Source organism: Phalacrocorax aristotelis, chromosome 15, assembly GCF_949628215.1.
Source record: "Phalacrocorax aristotelis chromosome 15, bGulAri2.1, whole genome shotgun sequence".
NCBI lineage: Eukaryota > Metazoa > Chordata > Aves > Suliformes > Phalacrocoracidae > Phalacrocorax > Phalacrocorax aristotelis.
In genome coordinates, this window is record NC_134290.1 from 2,555,238 (window position 1) to 2,580,267 (window position 25,030).

General features: G+C 59.7%; 4 protein-coding genes across 6 annotated transcripts; 3 read left to right on the forward strand and 1 right to left on the reverse strand.

The window, feature by feature from the left end:
- Nucleotides 1-245: 245 nt before the first annotated feature.
- Nucleotides 246-9,377, forward strand: VSIG10 (V-set and immunoglobulin domain containing 10). Its single transcript, XM_075110275.1, has 8 exons — nucleotides 246-424; nucleotides 1,189-1,473; nucleotides 5,011-5,292; nucleotides 6,134-6,427; nucleotides 6,973-7,083; nucleotides 7,594-7,606; nucleotides 8,483-8,643; nucleotides 8,803-9,377. Exons 1-8 carry the CDS (start codon nucleotides 340-342, stop codon nucleotides 8,868-8,870), a joined length of 1,299 nt encoding a protein of 432 aa, XP_074966376.1. The 5' UTR covers nucleotides 246-339; the 3' UTR covers nucleotides 8,871-9,377.
- Nucleotides 9,378-9,538: 161 nt separating this feature from the next.
- On the forward strand, nucleotides 9,539-13,385 carry CFAP73 (cilia and flagella associated protein 73). Of its 3 annotated transcripts, XM_075110267.1 has the most exons (8): nucleotides 9,541-9,852; nucleotides 10,306-10,570; nucleotides 11,253-11,361; nucleotides 11,528-11,632; nucleotides 11,700-11,900; nucleotides 12,022-12,243; nucleotides 12,539-12,697; nucleotides 12,796-13,384. In XM_075110267.1, exons 1-8 carry the CDS (start codon nucleotides 9,633-9,635, stop codon nucleotides 12,940-12,942), a joined length of 1,428 nt encoding a protein of 475 aa, XP_074966368.1. In that variant the 5' UTR covers nucleotides 9,541-9,632; the 3' UTR covers nucleotides 12,943-13,384. The 3 variants fall into 3 exon arrangements, with proteins under 3 accessions (XP_074966369.1, XP_074966368.1, XP_074966370.1); XM_075110268.1 differs by lacking the exon at nucleotides 12,022-12,243 and having other exon boundaries at nucleotides 9,539-9,852; nucleotides 12,796-13,385; XM_075110269.1 differs by lacking the exon at nucleotides 9,541-9,852 and having other exon boundaries at nucleotides 10,290-10,570; nucleotides 12,796-13,383.
- Nucleotides 13,386-13,388: 3 nt separating this feature from the next.
- DDX54 (DEAD-box helicase 54) lies at nucleotides 13,389-19,547 on the reverse strand. Its single transcript, XM_075110258.1, has 20 exons — nucleotides 19,458-19,547; nucleotides 18,838-18,970; nucleotides 18,682-18,752; nucleotides 18,404-18,589; nucleotides 18,263-18,312; nucleotides 18,115-18,156; nucleotides 17,766-17,861; nucleotides 17,524-17,645; nucleotides 17,242-17,303; nucleotides 16,964-17,095; nucleotides 16,442-16,652; nucleotides 15,854-15,988; nucleotides 15,289-15,510; nucleotides 15,123-15,196; nucleotides 14,811-15,011; nucleotides 14,495-14,640; nucleotides 14,310-14,423; nucleotides 14,118-14,222; nucleotides 13,792-13,895; nucleotides 13,389-13,698 (listed from the first exon to the last, which is right to left on the reverse strand). The coding sequence occupies exons 1-20, from the start codon at nucleotides 19,485-19,487 to the stop codon at nucleotides 13,475-13,477; spliced, it is 2,460 nt and encodes an 819-aa protein (XP_074966359.1). The 5' UTR covers nucleotides 19,488-19,547; the 3' UTR covers nucleotides 13,389-13,474.
- On the forward strand, nucleotides 19,544-24,442 carry RITA1 (RBPJ interacting and tubulin associated 1). The gene is made up of 2 exons (XM_075110278.1): nucleotides 19,544-19,813; nucleotides 20,085-24,442. Exons 1-2 carry the CDS (start codon nucleotides 19,590-19,592, stop codon nucleotides 20,626-20,628), a joined length of 768 nt encoding a protein of 255 aa, XP_074966379.1. The 5' UTR covers nucleotides 19,544-19,589; the 3' UTR covers nucleotides 20,629-24,442.
- The last annotated feature ends 588 nt before the right edge of the window (nucleotides 24,443-25,030 follow it).

The following is a 25,030-nucleotide window of genomic DNA, read 5'->3' on the forward strand; positions in this document are numbered from 1 at the left end:
CTTGCATTAAACATTCCCGACACTAGGACTGCGCCCAAGCTCAGTGCCTGGGCAGGGACACCGGCTGAGGGGGCTGCCCAAGATGGCGGGGGGGCGCCCCCCCAAGATGGCGGGCAGGGCCGGGCCGGGGGGGGGCGCCCAATGTGGCAGGCAGGGAAGACGGCGGGTCTGAGTGGCGGGGACTGATACACGACCCCTTCACGGGCCCCGCGGAGCGGGCAGGGAGGGCGGGCGGGCGGATCGGGACGGGCCCGCCCGCCGTCCCTACCCGCTCGCCGGGGCGGAGGCCAGGCAGCACCGCCTCCCCGAGGCGGGAGGCTCTGGCGGTGGCGCACGGCGATGCGGTTCCCCGGTGGGACGCCGCCAGCCCGGTTCTTCCTCGCCCTTTGCGTCTGGAGGCTGGTGCCGCGCCGGGAGGCCGCAGGTAGCGGGGGCCGAGGGGAGGGGAGCAGCGAACGCTGGTGGGTGTCCATTAGAGCCCTCCCAGCGTTACCTCAGCCCGCTGCGCCCCAGAGGGCAGCTCCCCAGCACTGATTTCTTTAAAAAAAAAAAAACACATAATTCTTTTGTGCTGAAAGTAACAAGATTCCCCTTTGAAAGCAAGCAGGGCAGATGCTGAGGGGGCTGGTGGAAGGGGGGACTTCTGCAGACCCTCGAGTTGGCTGTAGGGTCCAGGTGCCATTTAGCAGGGAAAGGAGGCAGTGGGAAAGGCGAACGGGGGATATCAACAGTTGTGTCATCTTCCTCGATGGCCACCAACATTGGAGTGGTTTTCTTCTCCTTTTTCCATACCGTGCACTGCCCTGAGCGGTGCAGGGATGAGGCTACTTGCACAGGTGGTCCAGCAGAACGTTGGCTGAGCGTGGACAGTGCTGTGGCCCAGCGTTGCTAGTGCTCTAACGCCACTCTTTGGCTTCTTCAGGTCGCTTGTTTGTTGCCCTCCTCTCTTGGGCAAAACCAGCTTGTCCTTGCTTTCCTCTTGAGCCTTTTAAGCTGTGTCCCTCTTCCGGATTGTGTGACTGCACTAAACATTGTTAGCTGCCTAATGCAACTTGGAGGTCCTTTGTCAAGAGCCCCCCTAACAAGCACCCCAGAGGGTTGATGTATATCAGATGTCCAGCTCTTTGCTGACGGAAGGGGGCTTTGCAGGTTCCCTCGGTCCCTAACACTGTCCCTTCTGTTTTGCAGGAACAGAGGAAGTGGTCTTTGGGAAGGTTGGGGGAAGCATCCTCCTTTTATGCCGAAATGTCTCCAAAGAAGCAACCGAGGTGGTCTGGTTTCAAGGGGATCCACACTCTTTCCCCCCACTCTTCTCCTCGAGGGTCACCTTGCCCCCAGACGTCCGTTTCTCCCTGGTTGACAACAGCTCCCTGCGCATCACAGAGCTGCGCCTGCAGGACGAAGGCAACTACACTTGCAAGGAAGTGCTGAACAAGACGGACCATGAGCACAGGGTCCAGCTCCTGGTAGCCAGTAAGTCCGTCCCGCACCTGTGAATTTCCTCCCGAGTCTCACAGGTCTCCAGGTTCATCTGGCACTGGTGGAAAAATGATATAAAATAGGGCAAGGTGGCCTTATTGTGCAAAATCTGTGAGCAGGCTGGTGCTTCTTAATTACACATTGGCTCCCAAGCAGAGCGATCTGTGTCCAAACGGTCTGGCAAGGATCAGTTTTGCACGATGCAGAGGATGGGATGCCAGCGGTTAAGTCCTCACTGCATCACTTCTCTCTTCATTGGTGATGATAAACTAGTTTTTGAACAGGTCTTTCATATCCTGCAGCTGTTCCACATTGGCCCTTTGCCTCGGCATCTGGCTGACTTGTGCCTTCGTAAGTCTTAGGGTGTGGGCTGCTGCTCACTGTCTTTTTTCCCTTGATGGAAATACATGTTTGAAATAGGTGTGCTGTGCCATTCCTTGTTGCCATCCTTTTGGTGTGAGGACGGAAGGTCCCCAGCTGACAAGCTGTCTGTAAGTCTTAGGCTGACAAGTCTAAGAGAGTGCAGCTTTCTGATTTTGAGGGAAACACCACGTCCCTCAAATTTACTGCTGGGAGCAGTGTCCTGGGAATGTGCCTCTTGTTATCGGCACAGGCCATTCCTTCAGCTTTTTTTTTCCTGCTGTGTCTTTTGGTGCTTACTCCTATTTCCATCCCTATTTTATTCATTCTCTTAGAAATCTTCACAGCACAGGTGGAAGATCAGGCTGGAGAGCATTCAAGTCGATGACTTTGCATACTGCTGGTGCAGGTTCTTCCTGCTTCTGCCAGGGAATCATTATCTTGCCCAGATGTCCCGTCTCTTCTGTGGGAAGAGCCCCCTCCAGGTTAGCAGGGAGCGCAGGTACTGTGGCTGGTACCGCTCTTGGCCCCTTCACCAAGTCTAATCAGATGTGATGTAGGCCCTGGCCCTTCAGACCTGGGCAGCGACCTGCTGTCCTTTATGCTGGCCAAGCCCATATTACAGGGTTGAGAAGAAGGAAAGACTGCTGCCAGTTTGGCTTTTTGGGTGACACTGTGTGCGCTATTGGTCCTTTCCTTTCTTTCCATCATCACCTGCCGTGCATGAGGCCTGTTTTCTGTTTGCATTCAGGGTGTTCCTTCCTTCTCGGTGTTTGGTGGAGGGTGTGTGTTGTAAAAGCTGTACCTGTTTTGTACAGATTAAATCTCTGGAAGTTCACACAAATAAAAATTCCCTTCTTGGGGCAAGGAACCTGTAGACGGGGTTTGGAGGGTCAGAGAGGGCTGCAGTGAAGGAATTTAATTGAACCCTAGGCTGCTTCAGAGAATATATATATATATATATATGTAAGCGTGGCACTTAGGAGGGGGGAACCCTAAATCTGGAGCACTGGTGCAAAACACTCACGAGCAAAAAATATCTATGGCATGACAAGTGCTAGTACTGCACCCTGAACTTCATTTATTAGCATGGAATTAATGTGTTGATTAATTTCCAAAGGTTACAAAGGTGATATGGGACAGTGGTGTGCCCTGAAGTAGGTGAGAGAGGTATTTCTGGTGGAGCAGAAGCAGCATCAGCAAAGGCTAGAAGCTGAAGCTCTTCAACCTCACACTAGAAGCACGGGCCCTCATTTTTCACAGTCGCTCCAACTGGGCTGGAGTGAACCTCTCAGACACAGACTTGGCACCGCTGTAAAAGAGCCACCCAGGCTCTGTAGGCTTCACGTGGGACTTACCAGCTGACAATCTTCAACCCATCCCACGGCTTGTACCAGAAAGTTCTCTTTCTGCTTAGAACTGCATTAAAAACACCCACAAGCAGTAGAAGAAACATTTTAGCAACACGACACAGGTGCAGCCCTGCCTTGAGCTGCTCTTCTGTGTTTGGTTTATATGGGAAGCACATGGCGTGAAGGAAACGTGCAATTGCACACCTACAAGGAATTCCTTGGTATGTTTGCATGCAGTTTGATAGAAGCCGCTGTTGGCCCTCCTGTGGGCATGGGGTCCTTGTTGCTGAGGTTTTTTTGGTTGCAGGGGGAGGGAGGTTTTTGGGTTTTGGAGTTTTTAACATTTTGGGAATAGATCTGAAATTAGCATTTAGGCAGAAGAGCAGAGTTGTATGGGGAGAGCCTGGGAGTTCAAGATGTAAAGCTGATGGCTTCAGGAGCAGGTTCCTGGAAGCAGCACAAAAGGGGCAGCTGTCTGGCTGGACGTCTGGAAAGGCTGTGTCCGCCTCTCGATGCGGGGTAGTTCCTGGTGATTCAGGCTGACAGGTTGCTCTTATTAACCACAGCCAGGATTTGGGATCAGTTACGAGATCTCCGCAGAGCTGGGAGAGAGGAAGTGCTGTAGAGAACTTTCTTGCCCTGACACCTCTTGTGTGGGGCTTGCATTGGCAGCGTCTGATCCCTGGTGGGGCCTTGTTCAGTGCTGGATTAGGCAAGTCAGCCACAGAGGCAGTGTGCTAATTCTGCCTGGATCAGAGTCCAGAATCCCTATGGCTGTTAAATGAACACGCGTGTGTATCTGTGCACAGGAGGGTGTGTCTGAAACCAGCTGATGGGGTAGAGTCAGGAACTCATACTGCATGAAATGTGAGCCCTGCTCTGCCCAAACGGATTGCTCTTGGGATTCTATTGGCTTCTGACCTGCTCCTGCCATCATGTAGTTGTTTCTGTATTTAAATAACAAACATAGCTGTGGTGGTTACCAAGCGGCCCTGGCATGAGGCCAGCAGTGACTTACCCTACCTATGTTCTTTGCTGGAGTTTGTCCCCACTGCTGCAGTGTGGTGTGGATACAGAGCATGGCGTGTGGCTGAGTAATACCGTCTGGCCCCACATGGCAGTGACAGTGGTGCTGGCAGGGAGCGGGGCACGCCTGGTCTGGCTTCAGTGGCACACGTCCATGGCCCTGACCCTGTGAGCTGAAGTCACCAGGCCAGAGCGTCTTGTACGCAAGGAACAGCCTCCTCCTTCAACAATGTGCTGGGCTTGCTGCGGAAGCGCCCTGGCTTCGAGCTGGTGGCTCTCAGAAGCTGGTTACTTGTCTGTGGACAAGAGCCCTGATGCTTTCCATGTTCCCTTGGGAAGTCCGAGTGCTTGTATCAGCGACAGGGAGAGGCAGAGGCTTGTTCTCAAGTAGCGTGAATCAATGTCACCCCCTTGTAGCTGTGGCATGAGGACCAAGGGCAATGTGGAGATTTTGTTCTCCCCCTGTGTTTTCAGATGCTTATCTCATCTCCACTGGATCAAGCCATGACAATAATTTGTTTCCTCCCTGTGCATTAGTCCCACAAGGCTTGGCTGTGGTTGCTGGGATGGCTTCTGCAGGACAGCCTCCTGCTTGGTCTCTCTTGGCTGTCATTCAGAGCTGTACTCCCCTGGGGCTGTGGGACGCAGGTGAGGGAGCAGGGTAGGCAGGGAAGCCAGGAAAACTTTCAAGGGGATTGATGCCCAGCAGAAGCACTTGTAGGGGTTCCAGCCCTGAGATGCTGAGAGCTGTGACTTGGAAACATTTCTAACCATGTGCTGTTCTTGCTGATAGATCCACCGCACTCAACACCAAAGTGCTGGGCTGAGACTTCCTTGCCAGGGCTGATGCTGCAGCTGTTTTGCAGCTGGCCTGGGGGGTACCCCCACCCCACCCTGCACTGGAGAGAAGAGGGGCACAACCTGGAGAACTCAAGCTGGATCATCAGCTCCACAAGCTCCTCGGACACCCACGTGGAAACACTGAACAGCTCCCACCTCTCCCACCGCAAAGTGTTCAAGTGTGTCGGGAGCCATGTTGTCAAGCAGGAGGAGCCTGCATGCACTGTGGAGATAAGTGAGTTGACTTGCTTCATTATTAACTATTAATGAGCCTGCCAACGGTGGGGCAGACAGGTACCCTGGTCATTCTCTGTCCTTTGGAGCAGTGGTTGGGCAAGCCAGGCTTGCAGGTGTTTGCTGCAGGAGGAGATGGTAACGAGGCAGCATGGCAGGGCTTGCCTTGTGCACAGGTGACTGTGCAAGGCACAGAAGTCCTGCAGCTGAGATCCATCACAGCATAGTTGCAGGTGAGTTGGTTTTGGGTACATCTTCAGGGGCCGATAAATCTCCCTGTGCCAAGCTTTTCACCTGTGCAAGCACTCTGGTCCTGTGTGAGAGTAAGAGGTGGTTTTAGTGCTTGCTCGTCTTGAGATGAAGTTTGGCAGGTCTGGGTCTATAGCAGAAGGATCGTGCCTGTCCCCAGGCACCCTTCAAGCATCTAAGGGGACTGACTAAAGTGGCTTTTGAAATCCTGAGCTGTATTTATCCTCCAAGGGTTGTCAGGGTTACAAAAGAGCTCTGCTGATCCCAAGGAAAATTCCTGGGCTGCCTCTCCTCTCTTCCATCTTCGTACTGGCCACCCTCCGGCCATTCTTCCCTGGGGATATAAAGGCAGCTGTCAAAAAAAGGTCTGAGCAATGTGAAAGTTGCTCATATCGCTCCTTGGAAGGCTGCTGAAGCCTCGTGAGCGAGCTGAATGTCAAACACAGAACTCAAGTCCCAGACTCCGGTCTGACTTCCTTCTGTTAATGATTATTAATCAGTCAGATGGCTGATTGCTTGTTATGTTGAACTCCTCCATTTCTTCCTTGACTCGTTTTCTGTTGTTTTTTTTTTTTTCCCCTTGGGCCATTCAGAAATCCCTTCACTGGAATCAGAGCCCCCAAAAACCTGCTTTGTGGGTGACAATGTGACCCTGACATGCCGTGTGACTGAGAGCACCCCGGCAGCGAGGCTCACCTGGCTGAGGAGCATCACCCAGCCAGAGGTGGAGATCCAGCCCGGAGGGAGGTACCTCATCGCCCAGGAGGGCAACGTGTCCCGGCTTACCATCCAGAACTGCTCCCAGGGCACCGACGGGGGCTGTTACGTCTGCAAGGCGCAGAACCCCGTGGGGCTGAGGGAGTTGTTCGTCTGCCTGACGGTGAAGCGTGAGTGGGGCTGCCTGGGCTTGCTGCGGCAGGGAGCGAGGAGGGGTCAGGGACCCAGTTCATGGGGGCCATTGGCAAGCCCCCAAAGGGCTCCGTTTGCCACTAAGAGCCCTCTTTGCCTGTTGACACTTGACTTGAAGCAAGTGTAGATGCAGGACTGGCTCCGTTCATCACAGGGTGAAAAGGCCTGATTCCCCTCACCTTGGCATAATGGGCCTGAGAGAGGAGATCCTTAGTCCCTCCTGTAGGTTTTGGGCACAGAGGATCACCTCCAAGGCTCAAGCTGTTCAAGGTGCAACGGGCAGGGGTTGATTTGCTCTCACTAAATGTACATGGACACAAAAATAGGGGCCTCCCTGTTGCGTTTTCTATATCAATGAATTATGAGTGCCTGAAACTCTCACCCCCTGTGCTGGTGGGACTGTTGCAATAATGGGAATTGGGAGCTGAGACAGTACCGGGACCTGCTCTATTGCTTGCATTGAGATTTCCTCATCCATCCACGTCCCGGTGACAAGCTGGCCTCCCGTGTCTCCTCTCTGCAGAGCCGGTGAACATTGTTGGGGTCGTGGGTGCAGTGGTGGTCCTGTCCCTGCTGGCTATTCTCACCGTCACCGGGGTCGTCTTGTACTACAATCCCCTCCTGTGCCTGAGAGGTAGGAGCTCCGCTCTGCACAAGCCAGGGAGGGGGTTACTCCTTCCTGGGGTGGCCTGGTTTTATCCCTAACCTGCTTGTCCCTTCTGGTTTGCTGGAGTCAGCCACTGATGATCACCCTTGGGTGATCAGTCCTTGGCTTCAGGCCAAGCCCAAAAGCCCGTGGGCCTCGTCCTGCTCCTGGTCAAAACCCTGTCAGCCCTGGAGGCAGATGGGTTGGAAACACAAGGCCCTTCCCCAGCTGAGTGCTTCAGGCACCTTCCCCTTCCCTTCTCCAGGGAGCTGTACTGTGGCGGGCCTTCTCCCCTTCCCTTGTGATCTCTGATGCTCTCGTTGCCTACATGGGCAGGTCACCTTCACACCCATGCCTCCACATGTGGCTGCCGGTGACCATCCTACTGCAGGCCGCATTGGCAGGGGTTGCACAGTAAAACCAGCAGCGCGCTGCCCGGGGGGCTGCCCTGGGGCCAGTTTCTAACGCTGTTTTTCCCTTTCCTTCTCTCCCATTCAGGTGCTGCATTCAGGTTAGTGTGGATTTTCCCCAGCCCAGTCCGCGTGGCCTCGCTAGTCCACCTCCCGGCAGTGGTGATCTCCCTGTGGGGTGGGGAATCCACCTCAGAGGCAGGAGCAAAGGTGTTCGTATGTGGGAGCTGTGCCTCCCACAGTGGCGGGCATGACTGAGACTTGGTGAGGGTGTGGGAGCAGGAGGATGAAGGGAGAGGAAAGCATCATCAGGAGTGGCATCACTTTGGGATGCGCAGGGATGGTGCTGGAAATGTTAGTGTGGAGGGGGCTGTGCGGGAGAGCTGTTCCTTGGCACAGGTGAGCCCAAAACTTGGAGAGTAAATAGAAATGGCCATCTCTGCCACTCTGTGTGGGTGTTTGCCCGTGTCCTTCCCCTCTCAGGAGGGATGTCTGACCGCTGCATGTGAACAAGTGCCTTCCTGGGGTTCAGGTGCACCAACTTCTTCTCTGCTTGCTGCTCGCACCCCTCCTGGCCCCTCTCCCTTCCGTTGGTCCTGTTCCTACAGCTGTGGTGCTGCGGCATGGGAAGACTCTTTTCTGAGTGCCTTTGTTTCCCCATCTGTATGGGAGGGGAGAATAACTCCACTCGGGAGGGGCTCATGCAGTTTAGTGCAGGAATATTCGTTAAGTGGTCAGAGGACTTTGGAGGACGCGTGGGAAGCAACGCGGAATGCCATTGGTGGTGTGGCTGCTGGCAGGGTCCGAAACCAGCTGTTCTTTGAACACGGTTAGTGCAGGATTGGAAGAGTCCATCAAAAGCGGTTGTTTCAGTGTAGAGTGTTGTCAAAGCCTGAGGAGGCACAGGCTGGAGAGAGGGGTCAGGACGGGCTGTCCTCAGCCTTTCAGCCCACCTCCGCTTGCTCTGCTGTTCACAGGAATCAAGACTCAGGTGATGTCTTAGTGCTGGTGGACTCAGAAGACGAGGATGAGGGGAAGGGGGAAGAGGAGACGGTGAGCAGCTCCACCAAGCACGAGGCGATGGTGCTGGTCGATGGGAACAGCATCCAGGCTGCTCACCTCAGCTGCCTTACGGAAGGTGAGCCCTGGTGCCTGCCTGCTGGCCGAGTTCTGGAGCAGGAGCCACCTGCTCTCCTGCTAAGCTGGGGGTCTTCCAGGAGCAGCTGCCGGGGAGGGAGGCGTTCCAGTTTGGCTCGTTGGCTCTTGCTGAGATGCTGCTGCTCTGTGCCCTGCATAGGTGACGATGGCGAGCAGCGCAGTGAGGTCTGCCTGCAGGAAACGAGAGAAGAGGCACAAGGCACATAGTTTCCACCCCTTCTTGCAGAAGGACGCAGAGCCCCAGCTGGACGCCCAGCATCAAGCACGTCCTCATTGCCGTGCGGCTGAGCGCGGGCCGCTGGCGTCCTGCGGCGGGCTGGCTTGGGCAGAGCATCCCGCTTCTTCCTCCGCTCGCCGCTCCCCCAGCTTTCACTCTGTCCTTCCCCAGCCATGTTCCTCCATTTCTTCTCTCCTCTTTTCATGTTCCTCTTTGTCTCAGGTGTCCTTTTTAACAAGCTGGCACCCAGCACAGGCAGAGCTTGGGAAGTGGGTGCCAGTAGCCCACTCATCTTGATGCCTGAGACAGAGTCGAATACCAGTATGGGATTCTGGCCCAGTCGCCATGAGGAGTACTGGCGTTACGAGGAGCATGACGGGGAAGGTCGCCGCGGGGCCTTTCCCTGGATAACGGGTAGCTGGTGCACGGGCAGGGCACGAGTGATGCTGAGTCTAGGGGGGCTTAATTGGGTTTTTATTATAAATATTTTTCCCCAAGTCCGTCTGAAATGTTGCTCCGTACCTAAGTCGGGAGTTAATCCGTATCTTGTGGTGTGGTTTTGAGGGGGATTCCTGACCGTGATGGAAAGCATGGAGGGAACTTGTACAGGGAGGGGACGAAGGGAGCGGGATCTGCACGGGGCGGATCAGGGCAGCTGCAGAGGAGAACTGTAGGGTGGGTAGCAGAGGGGCCAGAGTGCACAGGGAAGGGGATGGAGGGACTGATCAAGTCCGAGCACGCTGCAGGAGTAAATGGAGGGACTGAAAAGGCACACCATGGGCAACGGAGAGGAGCGGTGCCTTCCGAGGGGAGCAGGGAGGGATCTGAGCCTGCGTGGACAGAGAGGAGGGGATGGACACGCACGCGTGGGCATGGCCAAACAGCGCGGGATGGGGTGGAACAGAGGTTGGAGGGGAGTGGAGGGCTCTGCAAGAGGGGGACAGAGGAGTACGCTGCGTGAAGCGGGGAGCGGTACGAGAGCGCATGGCGGGTGGTGGAGAAGTGAGTGCACGCGGGATTTGAGCATGTGCGGAGGGTGACGGGGGGCATGAGCACACGCACAGGGGAGCGCAGGGGACCCGGTGGCACGTGGGGTGGGAAGGAGGCGCCCCTGGGGCACGCGGAGAGGAGCAGCGTACGCACCATGGGTGAAGCAGCAGGGTCTGAGCGTCCTGAGGCCGTGGGTAAGAACAGCAGGAGATGGCGGAGAGCTGAGGGGTACGGGGTGGGGGGACCCCAGCACTTGGTGGAGCAGCAGGTGGGGTCCGTTTGTGCACGGTGGTCCCCGAAGGGGCGTGGAGCCTGAGCGGAGGTTTCTGAGGGGCTGGAGCAGGGTCCAAGGGCTGAGGGGAATGGGGTGCAGGCGGGAAGCCCTGGAGCCCCAGGAGGAAGAAGCGTGGTGGGACTGACCTTGGCTGTCCCCAGGGAGCCTCTGCACGGCCCAGAGGAGCGGGGCAGCCCCCAGCACCCCCCCTCACCAGCAAGGCTTGGAGCCATGCCAGGAAGATCCGTGGGAGCTGCAGCAGCCTCCGGCTGCCCCTGGCAACGGTGTTGTGCTGCCGCCATCTTGGCTGCCCCGTGTCCCAGCTCCTCCGCACCGGCCCCTCGGCAAGGAGGGGACGCCGGGTGAGATGTCCTTCAACCTGGAGAAGCATTTGCACACAGCTTTCCGGGAGAAGCTGCGGCTGCAGTGAGTGAGACCCCCCAGTCCCACCCCGGGACAGGCGGCTGCCCACCCGATTCCCACGGCCAGTGCCACTGGCTGGAGGCGAGCAAAGATTTGGCGACAGGGCCAGCGCATTGCACCTCCCCAGTGGTCTGTCACTATGTTCCCATCGCTGGGTCCCCAGGGTGTCACTGGGTGGGTGCTGGGTCCCCGGGCAGGGGGCTGTGGTGTGTCCCAGCTGGGGCACCCAGGGAGGAGAGGGCACCCTGGGAAGTGTCCAGGCTCCATCTGCACCACATCCAGAGATGCCAGGACGCTTGGGTGCCCGTGTGCTGCCCAACATGCTCCCAGCTGGCTTTCACATGGATGCGCCCTCCCTGGTGACAGAACTCCTGCTGCCACCCTTGGGAATGGGGATCTGCAGAGCCCGTTGCCTCTCTGTGGGCTGGGGGAGGCAGGGGCATCCTCCCGGGTCTCATCAGAAAGCTGAGGTTGTGCTGTGACTCCCCTCCCAGGCCAGGGGGAGGCTGAAGCGGGCGGGATAGGCAGGGGTGAGGGTGGGTGATGGGAGGGAGAGCCAGGCTCCCGGTGCTGAGCCCCAGCAGGCCGGGGTGGGGTCCCTGGGGGTTCCGGTCCTGCCACGGTGGTGGGTGCCTCTGCCTGTTCTCGCCCCACCTGGCCACGACGAGCTCCATACGACCTGCAGCAGGACGGTGCCAGCATGGGATGCCGCCGCACTGCTGCCCTCCACACGCTTGCTGCTGAAGAGGCGGGAGGTGGCAGAGGTGGACCAGGTGCTGCAGAGCCAGCGGGAGGTAAAGGCAGCCCCCAGCCCCTCCATGTGCCCCCTCCCCGGGGGGCTGCAGCTGGGATACAAGCAGCTGGCAGGCACGTGCTCAGCCGTTCGTGGGCTGGCAGCCGTCCCCCCCGGCCGGGCACTCTGGCGTGGGGTGATGCTCTCAGCACTCGGCCATCCCGCAGGAGTTTCAGCACAGGATGGAGCGCCTGGAGGAGCGCCGGCAGCAGCTGGGCCAGCGGAAAGACCAGCTCCGGGACGTCATCCTCAAATTCGATGCCTTCCTCAAGGTGCCAGGGTAGGGGCTGGGGCCGGGCAGGCCATCGGGGCCCTGCTGACCCTGTCCCCACACCGCAGGCTTCGGCGGTGAGGCAGGAGCGGGCACTGCAGCGGGCAGGCGAGGAGCGGGCATGGGCGGCGGGGCAGGGCGCTGAGGCTGCCCGCCTGCACCAGGAGCTCACGGGGCTGCTACAGCGCAGGGAGCGCCTGGCCCGGCGCCTGCGGAGCCTCCGCAGCTTCGGTGACTACCTGCGGGACGTGCTGGCCCGGACAGGGCAGGTGAGCACGGGGGTCCCCGTCCGACGGTGCCACCCTCTATATCCCCAAGCCCCTCGCAAGGCGCCAACCCCGTCCAGGGCAGCAGCCCTCCACAGCGTCTCAGCCCCCTCCCACTGCCCAGTTCCAGGACATCCCAGCCATGCTGACCCATTTTGGGGCGCTGGTGGGGGCACGGGCAGCCCTGGAACAGCAGGCAGAAGCCAGGCAGGAGCAGCTAGCCCAGGGCTGGGCACGGCTCCGGCAGTACCAGGAGGAGGCTGGCAGCAAGCTCCTGCACACCAACAACGAGCTGACCCAGCTCCGTGCACAGCTGGAGGCTGCCCGCCATGATGTGCTCCAGGGGGTAAGGGCGGACATGGGGTGCCCAAGCAGCGACCCCACCCCAGGGAGAGGGGCCTCGCTATGGACCCCGAGTGTGCTGCAGAAGGGAGATGCCCAATGTGGTGGTGGTGGTAAACAGGGTGGCACCCCCTGGGCTGAGCTGGGGGTCCCCACCTTCCCAGACAGCATCATCAGTAACTGCACGGTGGGGTACACAGCCAGGACTCCCGGGTCCCCCCTTCCTGGCGGGAGGGGGTGCAGGGGACACAGGGCAGTGGCTGGGGGTGCCTAGGGCTCTCTGTCGCTCTGTCCACCAGGAGTCCCGCTGGGCTCACATCCAGAGTACGGCCGCCCAGAAGACCCTGCTGCTGGGGCAGATCAAGCTGGCAGTGCTGAACCTCTTCCAGCTCGCCACTGCGCGGCTCAAGGTCCCCACGGACGTGGCCCTGGAGGACACCGAGGCCCAGCTGGACATGGTCAGCGTAGCTCTCTCCCCTGGGCAGCGGGGCTGGGAGGCACATGGGGACACACATGTCCCTGGATGGCTGCTGCATCAAGGTCCCCATCTCCACAGGTGCTGCTCTGCATGCAGGACCTGGCTGCCATCTGTGCCGAGCTGCGCCCCAGGCAGCCGGGGCCATGTCCCCCACGCTTGCCCATGGCTACCAGCACGCGCCCACTGCGCCAGGGACGGGCCAGGGTGCCTCCAAGCCAGGAATAGCGCCTGGGGACAACTGCCCACTCCTGGGGCTGGGGAGAGACTGCCATGACCAGCACAGGGCCACAGGACCCCCGCCACCTGCCCTGGGGATGGAGATCACTCCCTGACACGTCTGGGAATCCCCATGATGAGAGCTGACACGGATGGCAGTGGCTGACACACTGAGACACCACCACATCGGGGCTGGGGCCAGGGACCCTCAGGGCAGAGCCCGACCCCCTGGGGTACCCTCCCGCAAGGGGCGCCGTGGGCAGCGGGACCCAGCCGCCACAGAGGAAGGGGGAGCTGCTGCTCGTGTATGTCTGAGGGTGTCTCCTGTCAAAATATAACCTGACGGTGGACCCACAGCACCTGGTTATTTTAGGAGTGCGCCTGGGGGTGGTCCAAGGTGGGAAGAATTACCCTCCCAGCACGCTGCTCACGGCAAGGACAAAAAGGAGTCAGGATGCAAAACCAGCCAAGTATTTAATGTCTCCTTCCTCAGCACCCAGCCCCGGCACAGGGGGAAGCTGCTGGGGTATGGCCCCCTCCCCTACACCCTCTTCCGCAGCTTGCCCTTCTTGGCAGCCCCCACCCGGCGCCCAAAGGCCATCTGCCGCAGCTCCTGCACCCGCTGCCGGTTCCTGGCCTTCAGGCGCTTCAGCCCCCCGCTCTGCAGGAAGCGCTGCTTGGCCGCCTTCTTGCGCTGCTTCAGAATCTGCTGCTTGTTCTTCAGCTCTGAGCGCACCCTCCCCTGAGCAGGGGCCTGCCCGGGCCCTGCGGGGCAGACACAGCCAAGCTCAGCTCGGAGGCCAAAGCAAGGTGGTGGCGACACGATGCAGGGCCCCATCGCTTGCTCCACGTACTCACCGTGCCCGCGCTTGTGCTTCCCTCTGAACTGCTCCCTGCCTCGTTCGTCTTCCTCGTCCTCGTCCCGCTCATCAACCTTGTATTTCTGCTTCCACTTTTCATAGCTGGCCCGGGGTGGGTTAAGGGAACATGCGGTGACACCCCATCACTCGACTCCTCATCATTCGACCCACCGCAGCATCTGACCAACCTCCCTCCCCACGCCACTGCCCTGGCACAGGATCGATCCCTGGGAGCAGGGCATGACGCTGCGCGGCTGCCGGCGGGCCCAGCTCCGCTTCCCTCGCCACGGCACAAGCAGGCAGTGGTGCCCGCAGGCAGGATACAGGTTGTTCTTGTAGGAGCTGCTGATGTAGCGCCCGCTCTCCGTCCGCACCTTCTTCTTGCTCTCCTGGCCTGTCTGCCCCACGAACCGCTTCTTCTTGCGGTCCCTGTGAGAGAGGGGAGGGTGGTGGGACCCAGCCGTGGGACTCCCAGCCCGGATTTCCACCCCCACCCCACGGCCAGACCCAACTCACCACTTCAGCAGCTGCTTGCTCTTGTTGAGGTTGTGGTTTTCGTCACCCATGAGATCCAGGACGGCTCCGGCCGCCTGCTGCTCGAAGGGGCTGCCCTCGCCGCCCACGCTCAGCCTGCGAAGGGCAGGCGATGAGATGAGGCACAGGCCACGGCAGGCCGGTGGCAGGAGCCCCCTTGGACTCACCCCCTCTCGCTCTCAAAGTCCTTGGGCCGGTAGGGGATGTAGAAGTCCTCGTCCCGCTGCGCCGGCTGCTGCGGCTTTTTCCTGGCGCCGTCTTCCTCCCCTTGGCCCCGTTTTCGCTTCTGGCCCACCACGGTGGAGAACACATCCTGGAAGAGGATGGTGGATGGGATGGAGGACCCACGTCCCCCCACCAGTCACTGCACCGTTCCCTGAGCCCTGGCACAGCCCGGGGGCCCTGGTGCTGCCAGCACCCGGCCGAGTCTGCCTTGCAGCAGCTTCTGCATCGATGGCAAACCCCCCGTCCCTGCCCTGTTACCTGGAGGTCTTCCTCCTCTCCTTCTCCTCCCTCCTTGGGTGCAGCGGGGACCGGGCAGAGCCCCTGCCCTTTGAGAGCCGCTTCCCGCTTCTCCTGCTGCCCGCGCTGGTACTTCTCGATGAGGGCATGGTCGCGGCGCCGCTTCGACCGCATCACGGCGCTGGCCAGCGTCCGGGACGTGGCGTTGATCTCAAAGATGGTCTGCTCCCGGGGCGGAAGCATGAGCACCAGCGAACAGCACGGCCGGCCGCGTGGACCCTCCCTCCCACCCCAACCCACGCGCCTCATGCCCGAAGATGGCTCTCAACTCACCGCCTTGGACTTGTAGGTTTTAATGCTGTCCACAAACTTCAGCCTCTCCAGCTCAGTGTCTTCGAAGCGAGCGCCTGGGGAGAGAGAGGGGCACAGAGAGGGGCACAGATTAGCTCCCTGGTGAGGGGAAGGGGCTCCCCTCCCGCGGCGTCCCCAAGGCACCCACTGAAGAGCGGGTGGATGCCCAGCTGGGACACATCCAGGTTCTTCGTTCTCTTGATAGACTCGGGCGAGGGGCCAGGCCGGGACCGCAGGTACTGCTTGTGGGCGTTGTCGGCAACGCGGCGCAGGCTCCGCAGCTCCAGCGAGCCCTCGTGGTCCGTCAGCAGCAGGCACTCCTCGTCGTCCACCAGGCTCTGGGGGACGCGGCCCAGGACCCCGCCAGCATCTGCAGCCCAGGGGACACTGTGTCACCTCACTGGCACCCACCCTGGGATTGTTGCAGCAGGCATGGCAGCAATCCAGGGTTTAACAGAGTGGAGCTAAAAGCCACGGGGAGCTCGGTGGTGTTAAATCAGCATCCCCGACACACAGGGTGTGTCAGAGCAGCCAGCACGCCATTTTCCCCAGCGGCACCCCAGTCATGACAGCATATCATCCCTCTGCACGAATGCCAACCACAAGACCAAGAACTTCAGCACTGGCCAAGGATAAAACCACAGTGGCCACATGGCCAGTGTCCCAGCTTGGACATGCAGCCACCCCAACGCCTGCAGCCAGGTCTGCCTTACCAGCGGGCATCTCCTGGGCACCAGCGAGGATGAGCGGGCGCCCCAGGAAGAGGTGGAGGTCAAAGACGTAGGGCATCTCATCGGGAGCCACCAGCGAGTAGGCAGTGCCGCTCCGGCCAGCTCGGGCCACGCGACCTGGTGACGGGAGGAGGAGAGTGGGGAACCAGACCTGGCACCCAGCCGGGCAGGGACCCACTGGTGCCTCTGAGAGCCCACACATGTGACATTTACCAGGTGGGGATGGCTGGCAAGGGGCTGCGGGTCACCGGGGAAGGGGGCAAAGGGGAGCCCACCACGGTGGCATCTTAAAGAGAAGGCACTGGTCCTGCCTCCAAGAGCCCCCACAGGCCAGCTGGGAAATCAGGGACATTCCTATCCCTGCTTTGTCCCCAAGCCTGTCTCCTGATGTCACAACATGGCAACCCCCTGCCCCAAAGATATCACCACCCAGTCAGGGGCCTCAGTGCCAGCCCAGCAGGACACAGGGATGGCAAAAACAGGTGACAAGGGACAGCCCACTCACACTCTCTCTGTCACCCTGCAGGACCCCCAGGTTGCAAGGAACCCGCACAGGACACTGGCACCCACCAACACGATGCAGGAACAGCTTGGCCTTGGCGGGGAAGCTGTAGTTGATGACATTGTCCAGCATGGGGATGTCAAGCCCGCGGGCGGCCACATCAGTGACCAGCAGCACCGGGCACTTGCCCTGGGCGAACTTGGCAATGTTGATCTTGCGGGCAGTCTGGTCCAGCGAGCTGTAGATGTGTGTGCAGCGGATGCCCTGGGATGTCAGCAGCTGGGGAGGGGGGAAGAGATCCTGCCTGGGCATGCACCCTCAGCCAAGGCACAGGGCCCTGAGGCCCCAGGGTGCCCACCTGGACCCCCAAACCACACTGTGTTCTCCCCTCTTTCCGATGGGTAGGTGGATGCAGCACCTCCATGATCTCATATGCTGGGATTTCTCCTTCAACCCAGTGAAACAGAGGCACAGACTCCAGCAGGGATGTGCCCACAGACACAGACCCCACGAGGGTCTGGAAAGGGTCCTAGGTACCCCCGACAGCCTTTAACAGAGGTACATGCTGGGCACCCCCAAATGCCACTTGCCTCCTTGAGATACTCCGTGTGGTGTTTGGTGGCCACGAAGACGACTGTCTGGTCCTGGGGCTTCACCACGCTCCGGAGCAGGTGGAGCAGCACGGCTGGTTTGTCGTCCCCGCGCACGTGGAAGAAAGCCAGCTGCAAAGGGAGGGCAGAGCTCAGCCCCTCTGCGTTCCCACGCCAGACATTGCCACCCCTCCTTCCAAGCCTAGAGCCACTGCAGGGTGGTTTGCAGGGGGTGGGGGACACAGAGCCCATCTTGAGCCCCCCCAGGCCCTTCTCACCTTGAGCTGCTCACTGAGCTTGGACTCCACATCCAGACGGATCAGCATCGGCTCGGTGAGACCTGCAGGATGCAGTGACACACAGGACGTGGGTCACCTGTGGGATGTGCTACTGGGACCTGCCCCATCCCTCGGCTTAGGGACACACGCTTGGCCCAGCATTAACCCAACTCGTTTTTGCCAGTCCTGGGCCCAGCCCAGCTGCGGGACCAGGCCGTGTCCCCATCCCCAGGCTCCCCCCAGGTCTAGCCTCACAGCTGCCACCTGCCCCACGCTCCTCACCAGCCCGGGCAAACTCGACGAGCAGCTTGGGCAGCGTGGCGGAGAAGAGGACGGTCTGGTGGCAGTCTGGGAGCCGGGCGATGATCTCCTGGAGCTGCTCGGCAAAGCCCATCTCAAACAGCCTGAAGGGGAGGGGACACGGGACATGGCAGCACCTGTTTAGTTCCTCCATCCCCTCACCCCATGTGCGGGGACACTGCCAGCCCCAGGGACCCCAGGGACCCCCTCTGTGCCCCGCTGACCTGTCAGCCTCGTCAAACACCACGTACTCCACAGTGTGCAGCTTCAGTTTCATCTCCACCGCCACGTGCACCAGGCGTCCAGGGGTGGCGATGATTCTGTGAGGACAGAGCTGGTGATGGGACCAGGCCAGGGGGGACGGTGTCCCCACATGTTCCCAGGTACAGGTCCCAAATCCAACGCAAAGAAGACCTGACAGAGACCCCCTCATCCCCCATGGGGAGCACGGGAAGATACTCTGAGGGAACACCAGGACACGTCCCTCAGGCACACACCAGTGATGTTCCCAGAGAGCAGGTAGCTCTTGGGGGCCATTTCCCCACCAGGTCCCTTCCCCGCACCCCCACTCACATGTCAGGGTTCTCGTGCAGGGCAGCAAACTGGTCCTCCATCCTGCAAGAGTGGGGAGAGGCTGGGGCGGCGCAGGGCAGCTCAGCCCTTCATGTTTTGGGGAGGCTTTAGGGAAGCAGGGACCCGCGGGGACATGGGGACAGCTTACTTGTCTCCTCCCAGGATCAGGGCTGTCTTCAAGCCTGTGAACTTGCCCAGCTGTGGGGCGAGAAAGAACACGTATGGGGGGGCGTTAAAACCAAAGCTCTTGGCCCCCGCTGTCCCCACTCGCCCCTGATGTCCCCTGTACCTCCTTGGTGAACTTCAGGGTCTGCAGGGCCAGCTCGCGGGTGGGTGAGAGGATGAGGGCACGCACCCCAGCCTGGCTAGGTGCCTTCAGCCGCTCGAACATGGGGATAAGGAAGCAGGCCGTCTTCCCGCTGCCCGTCCGTGCCATCGCCACCACGTCCCGGCCGCGCAGGATGGCGGGGATGCTCTGTGAGACACTGCCGTCACTGATACCGCCGTCACCGCCCCCATCCCGCCACCACTGCCCCGGGACGGGGTGCCACCGCCCCCCAAGCTCACCTTCCTCTGGATGGGGGTGGGCACCTTGTAGCCCTTCTTCATGATGCCCTTGAAGACGGGGTAGCTGAGGCCTGCAGGGACGGGGATAGGTGAGGGGGCATGGGCAGGAGGGGACAGTCCCCACCCCGGGAGGGCTGCCCCCTGCCCCACACGCACCCATGGACTGGAAGCCCCCGGATTTCTTCTTCTTCTGGTTCTGGGCCCGCACCATGGCCCGTGTGTCCGGCTCGGCCTCGGCGCCATCATCCTCCTCAGCGGTGGGGAAGGCTGGCAGGAGGGGCGTGGGGACCTGGGGACAGCAGGGGGACACAGCTGCGGCGGTGGGTGTCCTGGCAGTGCCACGGCGCTGCAGCCCAGCGGGCAGGGACACCGGTACTGGGGACACTGGTACCAGGTTCAGCAGCACAGGGGGACAGGGGACACTGGTTTTTGGGACCGCAGCACACAGGGACTGGGGACACCAGTACCAGGTACAGCAGCACACGGGGACTGGGGATGCTGATTTTGGGGACACCAGTTCCAGGGATGCCGGTACATGGGGACTGGGGACACCAGTACCAGGCACGCGGGGACTGGGGACACGGGCACCGGGGACCCCGGTACCGAGGACGCCAGCACCGGGGACCCCAGCACAGGGTACCCGGACGCGTAGGGCCCGGGCACGCCGGTACCGGCCACACCAGCACAGGGGACACCGAACCGAGTGACACGGGGGGGACGCAGCCCTCGAGCCGTTCCCCGCTCCCCCCCGCCCCCCCCCCCCCCCCCGGCCCTACCGGCGCTCCCCGGGCCCGCGACGGCGCCATGTCGGTGGAACGGCGGCGGCGGAAGCACGCGACGGGGGCGGGGCCGGAAGGGGCGGGGCCGGCCCAGGCCCATCCCACCCCCGCCGTGGGTGGCGCGCGGCCATGCGGGCGGCGGGGCCGGGGCCAGGAGTGGGACGCGGCTCCGTTCCTGCTCCTCGCCGCGGCCGGGGCCTCCGCCGGGCGTGGGCATCCTTCGTGGACGAGTCGCTCTTCGGCAGCCCCGCGGGGGCTCGCCCGGCCCCGCCCAGCTTCGCGCCCCCCTGGGCGACGGCGGCGGCTTCTCCTGGTAGCGGCGGCGGCGACCCCCGGCTGAGGAGTAAGTGCAGGTGAGCGGCGGCGCGGCCCGGTTTTCGGGGCTCCCCGCGGTGCTTCCCTGCGCTCGGGGGGGGGCGGCCTGGCAGCGCCCCTCGGTCCGTGTTTCCCGCCCAGCCCGGAGCGGCGGGGCTGGGCCGGGCCGGGCCCGGCAGGTCCTGGGGAGGGTCCGGGGCGAGCCTCACGGAGCCCCGAGGGTCGCTCCCGCGTCGCGCAGGCCGGGTCTCCGCGCCCTCCTTGCCCGCTCTGACAAACACGGCTTTCTCCGCTTGCTGCCCCGCGAAGGGTGAGGAACCGCGCTCCATCCTACTGCGACGAGTCCCTCTTCGGCGCCAAGCCCCAGGGTCCGGCCTGGGCAGCTCCTCAGATGAGGAAAGAAGACGTAGCCAAGCTCCATCCGCTGCTCTGGAGCCCCCCGCCCGCCCCCCGAAACCAGCCCGGCCTCTCCCCGCGCTCCAGGGAGACGCCGGTGAGAGCCATCCACCTGCGAGTCCCTGCATCTCCGGCCACAGCAGGCTTCGAGGGAAGACCTAAGGGAAAGTCCTACATCTGGAAGCGTCCCGAGAGCGATCTGGGCTGCGAGGGCCCGGGCTCTCCCGGCAGAGGACGTTCCCAGTCTCTGAGCCAGCTGAACGCCTCCTCAGATGGGCTCTGCCTGGCTTCAGGAAACGCCAAGAGAGAAAGGGGTAAAAACCAGAGCCCTCTGACAGCCCCTGCGACCCCCCGAGGCCCTGTGATGAGGGGTCGATCAAAAAGCATGTCTGGATCTTCTTCAGCCATGAGCTCCAAGGCAGTGGGTGGCTGCAAACCCAGGCCTCCCTGGAAGTGAAGCCAAATGTCCCTCTGGACATACATAGCCTTCACCTGCCTGAGGTGGGAGCAGTCCCCAAGGACCCTGGGGCATCCCGGGGCTGCTTCACGTGGGAGGATGAACTGGGAGCCGAGGGTGACCGCAGCACTGGAGCGGGACAGCCTTGTGGTTGCAGCAGCTTCACTTGACTGTCTGGTGGTCATCAGATGAGGAACAGTAACGAGTCAGGTTCCTTCTGGCCGGGAAGTTGGAGCAGCAGGAGGCAGGACTGCCTACAGCGTAGGTCCGGGGCCCGACCAGGAGAAGGACCAGGCACAGGTACACCTACAGCATAGCTCGGGAGGGACAGGCAGGGCCTGAGCTCGGGTGGAGCCCCCAGACCAGGGAGTGGAGGGTGCCACCATGGTGGAGGTCCTAGGCGAGGCTGGCCGGGGGCAGTTAAGGTCTGAGGACCCTGACAGGGACCTCTGCTGACCAGTTCTGGGGAGAGAGGAGTCCTGCTTCATCCTGCCTGTTGTGTACAATCCCAGCAGATCGCAGGAGGTCTCTAGCCCAGCCCTGTGCTCAAGGCAGGTGAGCAATGGCCTCAGGCAAGGCTGCTCCAGGCTTTGTCCAGTTGCAGGGTGGAAACCCTGAAGGACAGAGGCTGCACAGCCACCCTGGCGCTGTCTCCCACTGCTTGACTGTCTTTGGGGTGAAAAGCTTCCTTTTATATCCAGTCAGAGCCTGCCTTTGTTTGTGTCAGTTCTCTTATTCTGCTGTGCACCTGAGCCCAAAGCTTGGCCCAGACCTTGCAGTCACCTCCTCTTCATGGGTACTGGGAGGCTGCTCTGAGTCCCCCTGAAACCCTCCCTCCTCCAGGCTGAATGAGCCCTATTCCTTCAGCCTCTGCGCATGGGACGTGTGCTCCAGCCCTGATGGTCTTGGTGGCTCTCTGCTGGCCTTGCTCCATTTCATCAACACTTTAAAGGTCTCCTTTGGCAAGAAGGAGAAGGGAGGATGAGCCGAGAGGTGAGGAATGGCATCATTGCCCTGGTTCTGCTGGCAGGGGGATGCCCCTGAGCTGGATGGGGTTTTGTGACAGAGAAGGACATGACACAGGGATTTCAGCAGCTTCTGGTGATGAGGATGTGGACATGTAATCCTGTGGTTTGTACTGAGGGTCGTGAGGTGCTCTCAAGCAATGCTGTGCTCATCACCAAATAAATGATCCAAGGCAAATCTGCTGGGGCCTTTTGTTTGGTCCACAGGGTGCCGCTCTGCGATCTGGGCATGGCTAGCATTTCCAAAGGCTGAGCAAAGCTGCTCCTCCTTGATTTCCTTCCCGAGGTGGGGAAGAGCACCTCGGTCTTTAGGAATACAGGCAGGGAGGCAGATAAAGGATGCAAGCCAGGTGACTCAGGGTTTGCAGCCAGTGTCACTGCTGCACTGAGAAGGGAGGCTGCAGTGATGAGCTGCTGAGGTCAGGGAACACAGGTGGTTGCTGGGAGTCTGGTAACTCCCTCCCGTGCAAAGGGAAGCATTCTCTCGAAGTCACCCAAGGAAAAACCCAGCCAGGTTAAGGGCATCATTCTGCCCACAGAAATTCTTTTATTGCCCCCTTGAGCAGCAGCAGGGTTGGGCCTTGACCCACTCTGGCACATGAAGGGCGCTGAAGCCAGGAGGGCCAGCCAGGAAGGACACTCCTGGTCCAGTCCTGTTGGCAAGAAAGGTTATTCTTGCTTTTGAAAGGCAGCAGGGCTCAGCCTAAAATGGTGAGACGTGTCACCAGGCCACTGCTCTGCTGTATTCTGTCTGAGACAGCCAGCCCTGGCAGGCTCAGGCCTTAGTGCAAGTGCTTGTCTCAGTTAATGCTTGTGATCTGGGAGAGCTGAGCCCCAGGGAGGAAGCAGCCATGCAGGAGTAAAGAATGGAGGACAGAGGATAGATTTTGTGCTTATTTTTTGGCCTTGCCCTCTCCCTTTTTCTTCGTCTTCAGCGTGAGGAGTGTCTGGAACAAGCAGCTTTTTCAGGATGTGAGTGGCAGCACAGGTCACAGCCTGGATGCACATGGCCCTCACGTCCCGTGCATTCTTCTCCCGCTGCATTCACTGCTTCTCCTCAGCCAGTGTGTTCTTCCTTCGGGTCAAGCCTTTTCCTTGGTGCAGACAGCATGAAGCGCCTCTCGCTCGGCCTGGCAAGACAGCAGACACTGGTTACTGCAGGCTGGAGGGTCTTCAGCAGGTTCTCCCTGCACATGCCTGCAGGGATCCTTTTCCCTATCACAAATCTAGGTAGAATGGCCCCCGGCTGTTGAACTGAGCATTCCCAGAGGGACCAAAAAAAGGAAATGTGCCTAAATGGGACTTTTCAAGAGGTGCCAGATCCAAATACCTTCACACTCCTTTGAATCTCCCTGCCAGCTTCCCTATGTTGCAGATGGCCTCTGTCCTCTGATGGGGACTCTGACGAGTAAGGCACACGCAGGTCAGAGCCTGTTTTGCCACCACACTGAAGAAAAGGCCACCTCTCTGTGGTCTGAACGGGGCTGAGCCTGAGCCAAGAGCTTTGCTGAGAAGCAGGTTATATCAGAGGTGCTGTAACCCAGCTACTGGGCTGTGAGCTGTTGGGAGCCTGGGAAGAGCCAGGCTGTGTCCGCCTGTGGAAGGCCAGGGACGGGTGGTTTTGATGGCACCCGGCAGCAATTTATTCCTTGCCCAACGTGCTCATTAGCCGGGCAGAGGAGGAGGGTTGGGGAGTCAGCAGTTCTGGGGCTTGGTGCTCCGGCACATAGGAAGCAAGAATAACCTGATGTTATTAAAAACCTGAGAAGGTGAGGATCCTTACGTTAGCATCAAGCATTCAGGCCGCTTCCTACACTTTGCGTTGCGGCAATCCAGCAGCTTTTTTCCACCTGGGTAAAAACTGTATGGTCATGAAAGCAATTAGGGCCTTGTCAGAGGAGGCGTTGGGGGTGCTGACGTGAATCTGAGCCTGTTCAGCTTAATTTGGATGTCGGCACAGTGACGTGCAAGCTGTTAAGCCTGCAGATCTCTCGAGTGGGCTGGGAGAGAAACCAAAGCGTGATTTGGACACTAGATGGAGACAAGAGGGTTAAGGATATGAGTCAGATCCTGTGAGGCGAGTCATCAGCAAACTGGGGTAACTGCCCCGAAAATCTAAACAGCCGAGAACTGCTGAACCCGAAAGCAGGATGCAAAGTGCAATATTGGAGTGCTGGAGTACATGAAATGAAAAGAGATTTTATCTGAAAAACAAGTTGACAGTGGCTTGTATGACGAGGGTGGCCAGTTTATCCCCACTGCTATGTTCAGGCTCCAAGGAATCAACAGGGAAAACTAGACCCCATCACATCAGCCACATGCTTTCCTCTCCCACACTGACCCAGGTTTTCACTGAGGGCTTCCAGGCTGTCAGGAGGTCAGAACTGGCACTTCCTCGCTATTTATGCCACAAGGACAATGTTGGTTAAAATATAAATGGGTTGCTTGAGTTTCACACTGCGGTTCTCGCTCACATTTGACGCTTTATTACTGCCCTGCTCTCTTGTTCTTCCAAAGCTGTGCGGTCCAGCACAAGAGCAGAAGGCGCTCTGTTACTGTTGTGGGCTCCCTGCCTGTGGGAGGCTGGTGCTTGTGTGGAGCAAGCACCAAGTCTGAATAAAATGAGATGGGGGAAATGTCCAGTTGTTTCCTAGCTCCAGATGTGCACTGTCAAGCCCGACAGGATACAGTGGCCTGAATCACAGCTGGGACTCCTGCCTCCTGCTGCTCTTATTTCTCATTTTAATATCTGCTCAGCACTGAGATAAATCTCTCTGCCTTTGACTCAACCCTGACTCTTTGTCTGGTGTGTCTCAGCAAAGTACCAGCCAATCTCGGAACTGTTTATCTTCCAAAATAAGCTGTGCCCAGCCCTAGGTGCTACAAACAACTGTAAAAGATGGTTTTACGTCTGGGCAGTATTACGTTCGCTCTGCTTAGCCCATACCAGCCCCCTTGTTCAGCACACACCTTGCCTGATCTGTGGTAGCCTCTATGCTCCACATTCTGGCCTGCCTGTGGCCTCTCCAAACCGGCCCAGTGCTTTGCAGAGGTGGTTTTGGAGCTGATGGGGTTAAAAGGTGGTCCTGCGAGTAAGCTACTTTCTTGGTCGTTGAAATTGTGTTGCTACAGGGCTGCTTTCCACTGAAATCAGCAGAGCACTGTGATGGAGCAGGTACGCTCTGAAAAACAGCATATGCATCCTGCCAGGAGCTGGCAGGAGCCAGGTGATTACCCGAAGCAGGCAACAGTCTGACCTGATGGCACTACCACAGGTTTAATCTCCCGCAGTACCTCTCTGAAAGCCAGCACTGATGGCTCAGTGCTCCAATACAAGTATTTTGAGTTGTGTCCTTTGGTGCGGAGTGTGCCTCCAT